General features: G+C 38.5%; 1 protein-coding gene across 6 annotated transcripts in view; it reads left to right on the forward strand.

The window, feature by feature from the left end:
- Positions 1-14,893, forward strand: part of wnk3 (WNK lysine deficient protein kinase 3) — a 113,327-nt gene that overhangs the window by 54,282 nt on the left and 44,152 nt on the right. For all 6 annotated transcript variants that reach the window (XM_062053045.1, XM_062053046.1, XM_062053048.1 and 3 more), the window contains exons 3-6: positions 13,146-13,318; positions 13,907-14,127; positions 14,534-14,691; positions 14,783-14,871. In XM_062053045.1, the coding sequence (XP_061909029.1) occupies positions 13,146-13,318; positions 13,907-14,127; positions 14,534-14,691; positions 14,783-14,871 (641 nt within the window). The remainder of the gene's footprint in view (positions 1-13,145; positions 13,319-13,906; positions 14,128-14,533; positions 14,692-14,782; positions 14,872-14,893) is intronic.

Genomic DNA, 14,893 nt, shown 5'->3' on the forward strand with positions numbered 1-14,893 from the left:
AGGAATAGCTAAGCATGGACACATGGCAAACGCAGATCAGGAATGAATCAATGTACTTCATATGAATTAACAGCAAACTTATTCCTTGCTCCCGCCTGCCCCATCATTAAGAAGAATATCATAGCAATAATGTTGATCAGTGCTCCTATCAATTACAGTAGAAGTGTAATATGCAGTTAACATGTTAGTTAAAAAAAAAAAAATTACCATGTTCTTTAAAACATATCTACGTTTGCCTATATGCTTCTGGAGGAGACTAACCAGCCATGAACATGGAAATTGCAAGCTGAGAAATGCAGCTGAGATAGGCTCCAACACCCCCCGCAACCCCAAAAGGGACAAGCGGTAGAAAATGGATGGATGGATAAATACATATTCTAGAAAGAGAATAATAAAAATGGAATGATTGACTACCTTACTGCATACCTTAGCAGTCAATGGAAGATACTTTGTAACCTACGTCTTTAGAAATGGTTCTATCATCATTCATAACGGCAAATAATGTTTTCTAACATATATTGTAGGGCTGCAACCAAAGATTATTTTGATTGCCGAAAAATCAGCGATTATTTGTTCTATTATTCGACTAGTCAAATGATTATTGCTTCTGATATGCTGTGCACGTTTGAGATTGACATTGAGCCCGCAAATGGATTTAAACTTATTTTTAAATTCTTTTAATGGTAAATTCTATTTTAACAAAAGGAACATAATTTACTGAGAAACCAATCATTTTACTTTATTCCACAAAGTAAATAACCACAGTGAAAAATAAAACAACCAACAACATGTCCTGTAAACATGACATTTAGGTTTTTTTTTCAGTACTGGTATTTAGCTGCAATTGTTTACCTAAATGAATTAAAGTGTACACTAGAACGTGGCTGGTAGTCTATCAATTAAAATTGTATTAAGTGTCTAGTCGACAATAACAAATCTTTGTTGATCTATTTTTATAATCCTGTGACCCCGAGAGGGACAAGTGGTAGAAAATGGATGATGAACGGGTGGACGTCGATTTTGTCGACTAATCCCTGCAGCCCTGATATATTGTTATCGCAAGAGGCTGTGAAATATATATTGCATATCACCAACGCCTTACTCAGTGTTTCTCACAAGACTGCAATATAGCTATGGCACTGGGTCCACATATGCAAAACTGTAAGCGGAAGTGACACTTTCAAAGGCAAATATTTCAAAATAAGAAATAGAATCATTATCATAATAAGAATAGGTGTGCATAAAATTGGTGATTTCTTAACAGGTCTCGCCAAATCAATTTGTGGTGTTCTGAATTTACCCGTTGCGGGTTGCCTCAAATTAACAATTGAATGGGAAACACTACTTTATATTTGTAGTCTTGTTGATAATAATACTGAAATAAATGCAGAAAATGAAATGTTAGACAGTTAATGCAGTGGTTAGTTGTTTAATAGTTCAATGTTTACTGTTTAACTTGAGGTCATCAATTCCTCTACCATGAAAGTCATTAGAAACTGAATTCTACAGTATATATTCTGATCTATCACTGTCCAGCTGCATGTATTTTTCTCCACTAGTGGGAGTATGTTGTCTGCGATAAAAGACATGGAGAGTGTGAGACACAACAGTGATGAAAGAGGCGAAGACTCTGCGTGTGAGAAAGCATAGAGACAGAGTGGGAGACTGATGAGCCAAATAGAGGATTACTATGGCATCCCTCCCAGAGAGCAGTTGTCTAGCTCATACTAAGCAACCATATGCATAGAGGACAATAATGCACACACACACACATGCACACCAAGGCTTAGTATAGTTGGATCGAGTGGCACATTCATTCTGGTCACATGAGCCATTCCATGTAGTCCTGATTATCTAAGTCATTTGCAGTTTCAGTGCAGTGACATTTGAAAGAATGTGAGTGACACTGTTACATCTGATAATGACTAACGACACATCTTGATGCTTCAAGAAGTCCATTTATAAAAACAGGATAGTTTCTCATCTGCCATGTCCTATGGGAGCACCTTGCTCATCTTCTATGTCTACAAAGACAGGGAAGCCGGGGGATTAGCTGTCCAAACGCAGCATGAAAGAGTGGGAAATTAAAGCTCCCAATGCAGACACCATTGCTTTTGTTTATTTTCTCACTCACTGGGAATTCCACACCCAAAAGCACAGCCATAAAATTCCCTTGCACTTCAGTCATATGTATTTTCCTGTCTGGCTTCCTCTGTGGATGTATTTTGTATGACAGTTGTGTGTGCACACTATGCCCACATATGCCCCTGTATGTGTCTAGCAGCCGATCTCTTTCACTTTCTCATCCCCAATGTTATTTGTCTGTGTGAGTGAACATGTGAGGTGATCCATGGTGTTAATTACAGTGGGGGCCTGTCAGGCTGGAACAAAAACTCTGCACAGACAGCAGAACAGGGGAAGCAGAGACCAGACTGGTTCAACCCGGTTGTCCCAGACTGGACAAGCTCAACTCAGCTGTGTACTAATAAGAGTAGCACTGTTACAGGACTAAGGCACTAAAGGCCCCTTTAAGGCTATTAGGTTGTGGATTAGTTTTGCAATAGTGTAATCTGTACCCCGTGCTGTCAAAACAATGCTCTGACACAAATGTTATCTAAAGGCTTCATACTGCATGCATTCAAGAATGAGCGACACCCTGCTCTTTATCACTTTAGAGGGAAAATATCAGTAATAGAAAGCTACTGAGAGGAGTCGAATCGGTTGATTCAGGTCACCAAAGACCATGTGGGAAGGTCATAAAATGGCACACAATAGTATTGATGAGTCTAAATTTAGAATGAAAAAAGTGCACAATTTTTTTACAGATAGATGAGATGGATCGACGCAGGCTGACCAGACACATTTGATGGCTTCGGGCAAGCAAATTATCAATGAGAATTATGTTGCTGTTGCTACTGGTGACAGTTAAACCAACACTGCAGACATATGGTTCCAGAGAGTAAAAGGAAACTTGGAAGGCTACAAAACTTGAACGATTTTTAAACAAACGTATTGTCAATTAAAGGCCAATCAGCTCAGCAAGTTGAAGCATATGCATTCTTGCCAGTTACTTGGTCTGAAGAAAGATGATTTTAATTTTAAAAAATACCTTTAGTAATTGTGTGAATGCCCAAGCATTCACACATGTTGTTCTACACCACAAATTCATCAATTTATTATCATTATTCTTTTAATGCCGTAATTTTTTCTGGGGTTTTTTCAGTCTTTCAGCACCCCCAGTTTTCATCCAATCGGAACCGCTCAGGTATCAAAACGTTCGGCTAACTACCAAAATTTCATCTTTTACCTGGAATTCCAGGTTTGAAAAAAATTAAATTTTCAATTGAAAAGTTGTGCAATTTTCGAATTTGCACAACTCCAACATTTCATATATCCGTTTTGAACCGTTCCACCATCCCCACACCCCAAACATCCTAGACATTCAAGCCAAAGTCTTTCTTGATTCTACAATGTCCTTGATTACCAAGAATTACAAGGAACTTTTACATAGTGTAAATGTGACACTATGTGCCCCTTTTCTGATGTCTGTACAGCACTTTGGTCAACAACTGGGGTTGTTTTTAAATGTGCTATATAAATAAATGAACTGACACTGAACCCAGTGAAAAATAAATGGGAAATATACAGACCTCTTTATATCCCACATTTCTCATCCGATTCAAACCATTCCAACATCCACACACTCCACTCCTCCTCACCATTCAAACATTTCAGTTCCACTCAAGCATATTGGTGGCTTGTGCGTACGGCACATATGGCATTCATCCGCAATTCCGACCAGAATTACATATTCTAGTCAGACCCGGCTGCAAATTTTTTTAAGGGGTTCATACATTTTTTTCAGGGGGGGCTCTGCCAAAAAAGGATGCATGCTTGTTACAGCTGCAATGTTGGGGCTTTGTCTGTCCTCAACTGATTACTTCACAGTATATTTGTAGTTTCGTAAAGATATGTGTTTGAAATTATTTAAGCCTTTATTGTGTCCAAAAACTTAGAGAGGTGGCGATTTCTATGGTTTTAATTGTAAAGGACTGCTGTAGCGCCGACACTAAATCCTATTTCTTGTTTAAAAGCTACATAAAATGTTAACTATTATTTTTTCATGCACATAATACATATTAATGAAGTGTTTGGATGTATTCATTAAATCAATGTATTCTTGGTTGCCAAAAAGTGATTTAAAGTAATATTTTGATGTTGACACATCTCATAAGTGCATACATTACTAGAATAACCTTAGAAGATGCACAGATGAGATGTGTCAATATCAAAATATTATTTTGAATCACTAAGATGTTGTTTGGGGTAGATTTCAGCTTTTTAAAGGGTACTTTATGGCGTCACATTAGTGCCAAAAATCCAAGCGCATAAAAACTGTTATCGCGCGCTGATTCTCCACTTTGCGCGCGCGTGGTGCCTTTGTACGCGCGCGCGGTGCCTTTCTGCGCGCGCGCCGTCTCGGTCTGTGCGCTGTCATGTTTCATTTTGGCACTTTGGGGGCGGGCATGCTTAGACCCGCCCCTTCTTTCTGATTGGCTTTGAAAAAAAAAAGAAGGAAAAAAAAAAAGAAAAATACAACTTCAAGTAGGTTGTAAAAAAAGGCAGATGAAGTGAAACTATAGCAATGCTTTTCTTTACACTCTCTCATGCACACAGATACTCATGTTATGAGAAGTATATTGTTTTAAAAATATTAACATTAATTGTTGTTATTTTAAACATCTTTCAGATTACATTGCTCGAATTCAAAAACCACTTTACTACACAAATATTAGGCCCAATGTGCAGGATTATTCTATTAGTATTAGTTATTTTTATGTTTTATCGTATCTTAGCTTATTTTTATGTTTTATCATATCTTAGCCTATTTTTATATGGTCTTATTATATTTACATTTCAGTTTTTATTGTATTTTATTTTATTTTATAGTTTTTCATATTGTAGTTTATTTTTATGTTTGATTATATCTTATCTTATTTCATATTATTTTTGGACTCTTACCTGATATGTATTTTAATTATTTTTAATCCATTTATTTTATCATCTAGTGTTTCCTCAAAGAGCCCTCTGGATCTCCACGTCCAGAGGGTTCCTGTGATTGGCTATTGTCATTGTGTTGTTATTATTGTTGTTGTTGTTGTTTGTTTATTTTTATGTACATGTTTGACTGTCTTCATGGGGTGTGGGTGTTATTTCTCATTTTGTTTTTAACTATGTAAAGCACTTTGAGCTGCATTTTAAATGTATGAAAAGTGCTTTATAAATAAAAATGTATTATTATTATTATTAGTAATAGTACCCTTACAATCACTCCAAACCAGTTCAATAACTTACCTCTTTTTCAGCCAACATTTTTTTCATCCACTTCTTCCTCCGTAAATCTTGATACATATTGACGATGACCCGCCCTGCTATACTTCTGATTGGCTCATATGAAAGAAGGGGCGGTCTAAGCATACCCGCCCCTATAGTGCCAAAATGAAACATGACAGCGCACAGACCGAGACGGCGCGCGCGCAGAAGGGTACCGCGCGCGCGCACAAAGGCGCCGCGCGCGCGCACAAAGGCACCAAGCGCGTAAAAGGGTGTCGCGCGCGCGCACGAAGTGGAGAATCAGCGCGCGATAACAGTTTTTATGCGCTTGGATTTTTGGCACTAATGTGACGCCATAGTACTTTAACACGTACACGGTACAGTATGTACTTTAGTGATGGGTTGATGAGGCCTCATGAAGCGTTTCGACACATTGCAAAACTGTATTGATACTGTGTCGATACTGTGTCACTAAATACTGACATCTGCTGGACATTAAAAATCCCTACAGGCAACCTATGGACCGACTCAACTGACACTGATTTGATGACCTAGTATATAAAATAATATAAACCAAGTCATTGTATTTCATTTAGGATTATTTCATATCTTCATTTAAATAAAAATATATTTGTATCTTTTTTAGATACAGTCAAATAATGTGAACATGTATCGTGACTAGGATGGTAGAAGGTGGGGATTGAACCCCAGTAACCAGCAACCCTCCGATTGCTGGCACGGCCACTCTACCAACTTCGCCACGCCGTCATTACTGTACGTTCTCTAGTAACAGTAGTGATGGGTCCGGCAACACAAATGCATCGGCGCATGCGTCGAGCTCATAGAGCGAAACCCTGTGTCGGTGCAAGTACCCCTTTTAGAAAGTCACGTGACCGATCGTGAGCTGCTTTGGTCACGTGACCGATACGCAAACTGTATCGCACTGACGCCTCCTCTGTGCCCTGTGAGCAACGTTCCCTCTAGATGCGCGCCTGCGCAATTGCGCAGTGCTTAAGCGTCCTCCGCGCACACCGTGCGCCGCACAGCCAATATATGCCGCGCACCAAATCAAACCCATCTGAATTCTAAACAAAATAAACACATTTATTCTGTGTAATTTTGAAATGCAACTTTGAGTGACAGTGACAACAAGCGGCCCTAACAATGTTCGTCAACAACACGCATTGCGCCGCTTCCTAATAAACACAGTTTGGCGCGCAGGCGTCAGTGCGATACAGTTCATGAGCGGTCACGTGACCAGAACAGCTCATGAGCGGTCACGTGACTTTCTAAAAGCGATACGCGCACCGACACAGGGTATCGCTCTATGAGCTCGACGCATGCGCCGATGCATCGGTGTTGCCGGACCCATCACTAATGTACTTCATTATCATATGTATAACTCTCTTGAATGAATACATCCAAACACTTGATTAATATTGGTTATGTGCATGAACAAAGAGGAGTTATTGTTGTATGTAGCTTTTAAACAAGAAAGAGGTCATAGCACATCAACATCGGATCAATAACAGTCCTTTACAAACTCCATAATACTATAGAAATGGCCAACTCTGTCATTTATTAGATATGATAAAGGCTTAAACATTTTCAAACACATATCCTTACAATAACCAGTGTTTGTCTTACATATGGTAATCAGTTGTGGACAGACAGCCCGAAAGCGTTATACGAACTCGATGCCGCCGCGCAGCGGTGGGAATACATTTTTGGCACGGAATCAGTTTTTGCCACAACACCGATAGTAGCAAATAATAGGTTTGACTTACAGTTGTGTCGATGTCTCGATCGATGACTCGCCTGCTGATGGCTTCAGTAAAAATTTAATGTGTCCTCTTCACTTTATGTGGGCTCTGTACCGAGGATGTCGTTGTGGCTTGTACAGCCCTTTGAGACACTTGTGATTTAGGGCTATATAAATAAAGATTGATTGATTGATTGATCTTCCAGGTTTACACACATTACGATGTGGATTGTGGAACATGTTAAAGCCACACATTTTGGTTTTGGCGATGACTTCCTCATCTAGCAAAGGAAAAGCATCTGATTGGCTCTCATCATAACTAACCCTCAACCCTCTTTTAATGTACGCCATTAAAGAGCTGTGATAGGATATTTTCCGAATTTGTGCCAACCTTTGACAAGACAAAATTAAATATAATTGGATTTTGTTTCCGTCACCTTTTTTGTCCCGTTTTTATACTTTAACTAACATGTCAACTCTGCTATCATCCTAGTCAACTTGCCTTTGTTTTGAGTACTTATCTTATTTTTACCTGCTCCAATGTAAAAAAAAACAAAAAAACAACCAAATAAAATAAACCGCTTCCAGCCCAGGGCGGGCATGACTGATTCTAGTTATCTGTGATTTTCTTTCAACGCAGAAATGTTGTCCCGTTCTAAAAAAGTGCTGCACGCACACAGTGCAGCAAACTATTGCAATTGCTCCTAAAACATTTGATAACCACAACTTTTTGAATAATGGAAAAACAATTTTTATTTCACTTAGCGCTGTTGAAAAATATACAGTATGTTAAATAAATACACATATGTCATGTATCTTTCTGTCACTATAATACAGTGAAAACGGACATATTTCAGACATGGTTGCAGACATGGTGCCCTAACTACCATAACTACTATATTCACTAATATATTAGTTGCACACCTTGTTTGTGATTATATAAATGTTGCAAAGTACCATACTTGCCAACTCTCCCGAATTTTCAGTGCCTCTCCCGAAAATCTCCCGGGACAACCATTCTCCCGAAAATCTCCCAATTTCCAGCCTGACAACTATATTGGGGGCGTGCCTTAAAGGCACTGCCTTTAGCGTCGTCTCTCACCTGAAAAGGAGACTATTATATATGTCTCCGTTATCCGTAGGTTTATCTATAACCCATAAAGTAGGCAGGCATGGAACTATTTCTCAGCGTGTGTTTATTCCTGCCGGCACACAACATCCGGATTCCCATCATGCATTGCTTCAAAACTACGGCAATTTCCAGCCGGACAAACAATATTGGGGGCGTGCCTTAAAGGCGCTGCGTTTAGCGTCCTCTCCCCTGAAAAGGAGACTATTATATATGTCTCCGTTATCCATAAATTTATCTATAACCCATAACACGGTGGCCGAATGGATATAGTCACTCATGAACGGTCAGAGAAGCACAAGTCGGCGGCAACGCAGTACTATGGGCCACCTTGCAAGCAACATCCCATTCTCATTTGCGGATGTTTTCAACAAATCCGTGAAGGATATGTTCCCGGATTCAGAGATCGTTCGCCAGTACTCAAATGGCAGAACAAAAGCTACTCAAATAGTGAAAGGTAAGTGTTTTTTTGTTTTTAAAGTAAGCAGCAAATACAGTACAGTTAGTAGAACAACTGTGTTTTCATTACTGTTTACTGTACTATATATACAGTATATATATATATATATATATATATATATATATATATATATATACCTGTATATATATATAAATAAATATAACAAATACTTTAATTTCAGTGAATTCTAGCTATAAATATACTCCCCCACCCCCAATCTCCTGAATTCGGAGGTCTCAAGGTTGGCAAGTATGAAAGTACAGTGATAGTAAGAATGCCATTCACTAAAGCAGATTGTAGGGGTATGATACCATGGGTCAGGGAAGAAGCCACTTAATATGTTGGCCCTATATGCTGAGTTCAAATGCTGTAGTTAGTAACCTTGGCCCACTGGCCGGGTGTTCTAATCCGGCATGTGGGCCGGCCCTTTTCCAGGTATCTATCTTGTTACTGTGAGCTGTTGTTGTTTACTGTAATCTAATCCCAACCACCCGCCACCTCTGATTACAAAACGCTGGATGCTTACTTGCACAATGCAGGCAGACAAATACATTAATCGTAAAATAAGCTCCTTTTCTTTGTAATTGCCATAATCATCTTACTATTGCTAATGCACAGCTTTTCTTCAAATCCATATCAATGTAAACACAGAGCAACAAGTATCCTTTGGTCTGCTGACATCTGATCCTTATACAATGTCTTCCAAAATAGATGTTTCAGTGCCCAAGCACTGACCTATTCTGACCAGCATCCATTGGACTTGTTAGACACATGCTTAATATATGTCTGATATTTTATTAGTCTACTTAATAGAGTTGTCCCAATTCGATATTGATATTTGGTTGATATCAACATAAAAACAAGTATTTGTTTGTATCTGCGTTATAAGCGGTCCGATACAAGCAGTCTTGCAGAGCGTTTGTGCAAGGCTTCAAGGAGCTAACAGCTACACAACAGCTAAGCACCCAATAGCACACAAGCTAGACATAGGTAACAAGTGTCCTTAATTTAACAATGTTGCCGTCGAAAACACAAAATTTGTTGATATACACAAGTAAGGCTGTCAAACTATTGAATAATTGTGTTTACAGGTACTTAAGTACAATCATACGTTTCTTTAATCTAGTTAATCTAATTTTGATTCGTTAATTTAAGACTGTGCCTTGACTAGTCTAGGGGTGTCCAAATGTTTCACACCGATGGCCAAATACTTAAAGATGAAAGAATGTGAATTAGTTTTGTACATTAAAGATGCTAAAACCAATTCAATGTGTACATTAGTGTACGCTAAGATATCTGAAAAAAAGCATTGTTATTTTAGCTTTTGTGTTACAGGTGACAAAGCAAACAGTTGCTAGTGTTATAGCTAATACAGTATACCCAGATCCCGCAGGACCCCTCATATCAAAGACATTCATGCACAATTATTAAGAAAACTCCATGTTTTATGATTTTCACTCAGCCAAAAAAGGCATCACGGCAAAGTCCGCTTCATTTTTAATGAGCCCGCCTTTATTCACAATTTACGCACTTGTGCCTCACTTACACATTGTGGGCCTGTTGCATGGTCGCGCATGGGAGAATATGAATAAGAAAACCCTGCGTAACTTCAAGCGTGTACAAAAACGGTAGAATAGGGCTCTTGTACTGAAAGCACTCATTGATACCTTCATAAATTCAAGTACCGGTAGGCTTCATCAGTTCATTCTCATAGATTTAGTAGATTGTTTAGATCTAGTCTGAGTCTGAGTCTAAGACTAGATCTGACCAATCCAAGTATATGAGCATGAACTGATGAAGCCTACTTGGATGAGAGGTGATTCTTCTCTTAAGACAAACCCAATTGTTCAATTGAGATCGATTGAATACCCTGAGAATACAATGACCTGTATGAATGTGAATATCCATAGACTCTATTCTCTTGTTGTGGGGTACACTGGCTCGTACATGCACATGCGTGCTAAAAATCCTCGGCTGTTGCCATTTCTAATAAAAAGTATAGCGTATAGTACGAACTTATATCTGCCAGTAGACTTGATATGGAAGCGCTAAAAACTACAACATGGTTGACCGGGTGGAGACGCAGTCGAAATGAGCTTGGCCTGGAGGAGGGCTTAGGTTCATACTGTAAATAAGACGGCCCACAAAACGGTGCATTCAGAAGAGAAAAAGCGGCTTGAAGGTGATCTGTAAAACATATTTTATGCATAATTTTGACCAGAGCACCATGTTATAGACCACAAGTGTTTTAAATGCAGAAAAAAATGTCCATTGATGTATTGCTTCACCAAATATCAGGATTTTTGCAGTTGATGAAGGGACATTTTATAAAGTTGTATTTATTATTTAAAAAGCACACACTCTGGTGGCACAATAAGTGTAAAAGGTATAAAATGGAATTTAAAAACTTAAAACGGAATATAGGAAAAAATTTAACCGAACTTGGAAAAAGATTTCATAGGGACCTTGAAAGAGAATGATCATTTTCATATGAGGATTTTGATGTATGAAGTGTTGCAACACAGGTGTTAACATGTATCAACGCAGTGTCGCTGTGTATAACAGTTCCTCTGCTGGGTTTTGGTCAGAGTTTGTATTTGACAAGGTTCCCTGGTTTAATGATACACTTGACGAGTATGTTCCCTTAATTGTCCCTATGGAGAAGATTTTTATGCAAGTCAATCTAGACAGAAGGGATTCTATTGTGAACTCTGTGTGAACTGTGCAGACTCAAATACAGAGTGATGCCAAGCAAGAGAGACACGATACTGTAGATGCTGATGTAGTAATCAGGCTGTGTTAGACAGTAGGAATCATGGATAAGCTTTTGACTGTTACGGCACAAAAATGGACACCCAAACAGGAGTGCGTACTGCTGACGAAATGATATATACGTGTGATTAAATAGGGGGGAAAACCAGGCAGCAGTAAATGTATTCAGCTGCGTTTACACAAACATTACGGTAGTTCCTGAGGCGTCACAGGAATGAACTTGTGACGGTGGGCCACCTGCATGCGACTTATTCTTAGCCATAATAGTACAACGAAGAGCAGCCATTCTGTTGACGCTTCTTAGCTGTTACGAGGGGAGGGGTGGAGAACTTGTCTCTCCCAGTACTTCCAGAAAAGGACAGCGAACAAGCCTTGAGAGCAAAGGAAAAAATTAAACATGCAATGGAAGAGATGCAAAGATGTCCTGAGTGTTACAGAGAGACCTATAGGACAATCAGTTCAGACATCTTTTCTACATTTATTGTTTTATTGGCGCTTTGTGAAACAGAAGGAATCAATGGAATTGATCAGTGGAAAGCCTGTGTTGTGACGAGGACTGTTTGTGACACAATTTTCTGCCTCTTACATATTTTGATATAAAAGCAGAGCCATGGAATTATGTCCATGTTTCCCAAGTCACAAGGTCAACAAAGGTCAAAAGACCAAAGACCTGAAGGCGTATTTTGTACTCGTGGTGGAGTAAGCAGTCAATAACATTTGTTTGTGACATGTCTAAAAATAGTGCCGCCAGTCTGTCAGTATTTGCTCCATTGTAAAATGCTTTGTTTGTCAGCAGTCTTGGAGCATCAGTATTATAGTTCTATCACTGCGTGCTCGCATTAATTACCACAGTTCCCTTGTTCTTACTTGACATGCAGAAAAGTGACTTGGCCTTTAATGGCATTCAGGTGCATATTTGATTACAAAATTTTAAAAAATAAAAAGACAGTGTGAAATCTTTGAAGCGATGAACAGAGCGTCAGTGCATCTTCACTGGGCACATATGAATCATTAAAATAATGTTACAAAACAATCTATAGGTGTGTTTCACAGTGACTGGTCAGTTGTTGCTTCTGTTCCTGTCGGAATGCTGCTCATGTGAACAAATTAGATTTCTGTCACATCCTCTGTTGGCCATAATGGTGATGTGTGGCAGATGCAGTACAAATGTGTTGGAATAAAAAAAACTCAGGGAGTTGTCTCAGTACTGGTGCTACACTGTATTGCTACTGCCACCTAGAGGCATTTTCATCAAGGTGTCTTCAATAGTAGATGTGTCCATGAAGAGAATGGAAACCAGGGATCCTTAACTCTATTCTTCTAAGGGACATATTTTTTCTCACTAGATATTGTAAAACATATTAATACAAACTTAATATAAGTAAAATTACAATAATACAAATTAAATATTATTTTTATAAATTCAATAGTAAAGGTACCCAGACTTATTGATCTATCCAACCACGTACCATGTTATTCCTCCATTCATGAGCAATTTTTTTTATAAAACTATTGTTTGATTATTCGGGTGATGTTTCACGGTCCAAATGAAAGGCTTAGGCTCGAGTACCTGTGGTCTTGTATATACTGCATTCATGATATTACAAATCAATGCAAATATTTATGGGACTTTATTTCATTGCTGCCACAGCATCATGATCTCAAAATTCCTGTCTCTCCTATCTCAGGACCGCAAGCTGACCAAGGCTGAGCAGCAGCGCTTCAAGGAAGAAGCAGAGATGCTGAAGGGGCTCCAACACCCAAACATTGTGCGCTTTTATGACTCCTGGGAGTCTGTATTCCGCGGCAAGAAGTGCATTGTACTGGTTACGGAACTCATGACCTCAGGAACCCTCAAAACGTATGTAGTATTAATTAATGTTTTTTATTAATGTGTTCTCATTTGTAATACAGAAAGATATTTTCATCACTTTTAAACTTGACCATCACTAATAAACAATAATATTCCATTACCAGCCACAACATACTGTAAGAGTATTCTGGTATTATTGGCAGTATTGTTAGTTTGCTGTGGTGTGATAAGGGATTAGTATTTTACAAAATGTATTTAATTGACATTAGCTGGTGGAAATAATTTAGTCAAGTAATTGATATTAATCTCTGTCTGAATGTTTTATGTCTATTGCACGGAATAATGTTCAACGTAGATCGCTCTAGCCCTGCCACAGTCTTAATAGTAGCAGTTTCAGCAAAAAAAACCTCTCAATTGGTAAAATGCACATTCAAATATCCGTATTGTTAACGTTGATATGGTATTGGGACTTTAAAAAATGAAAACTGAATATTTTCATTTATATCAAATTCATTTAACCTAAATGTGTCATTAGAAACTAAATCCTCATTTGACTGAGAATATTCTCCATCAAAATATATTATGGCTCATTTGTTGTTCATATAACAATATTCATGCAACTATCCCCTTCTACAGTTACCTAAAGCGCTTCAAGGTAATGAAGCCTAAAGTCCTGAGAAGCTGGTGTCGGCAAATTTTGAAGGGCCTTCATTTCCTTCACACCAGAACCCCTCCCATAGTGCATAGAGACCTCAAGTGTGACAACATCTTCATCACAGGCCCCACTGGGTCTGTAAAAATAGGTGATCTGGGACTTGCCACCCTCATGAGGACCTCATTCGCCAAGAGCGTCATAGGTAGGCTTTTTTAATTGACGGGTGTTGAAAGCAATGCGTGTTGTTGCTACTTCAGTACAATAAATATGAATTGCATTCAGCACTCATTTTTATAGCAGGTCTCAGTAGTGAATTAGTATTGATAGTCACTGTAAAATGTATGTGGGCAGCACTTAGCATAAACTACTTGATGGACAATTTAAGCTAAGGAGAATGATGCTGCTCACTGTAAATATTGTAAAACCTGCTGACGGCCCCTGCTGGGCTCTATATATATATATATATATATATATATATATATATATATATATATATATATATATATATATATATATATATATATATATATATATATATTAATAATTAATAATTAATACAAATTCAAATGTAATGGGGGTGAACCGGTATTTACCTTTCTGCTTTAAAGGAACCCCAGAGTTCATGGCTCCAGAGATGTACGAGGAACACTATGACGAGTCTGTGGACGTCTACGCCTTTGGGATGTGCATGCTGGAGATGGCTACCTCCGAATATCCGTACTCTGAGTGTCAAAACGCTGCTCAGATTTATCGCAAAGTCACAAGTGTGAGTCCCTTTAAATATAGGACCAAAAGGAACTATTGCTACTGAATGTTATTTAGGCCTCCCAACTATTTGAAACTGTGTGTTTCTGCAGGGTATAAAACCAGCCAGCTTTGATAAAGTGAATGACCCTGAGATTAAAGAGATCATTGAAGGTTGTATTCGACAGACTAAGAGTCAGAGGTAAGCAGGTTTTAATTGTATG

Source organism: Entelurus aequoreus, linkage group LG07 (genome assembly GCF_033978785.1).
Source record: "Entelurus aequoreus isolate RoL-2023_Sb linkage group LG07, RoL_Eaeq_v1.1, whole genome shotgun sequence".
Taxonomy (NCBI): Eukaryota; Metazoa; Chordata; class Actinopteri; order Syngnathiformes; family Syngnathidae; genus Entelurus; species Entelurus aequoreus.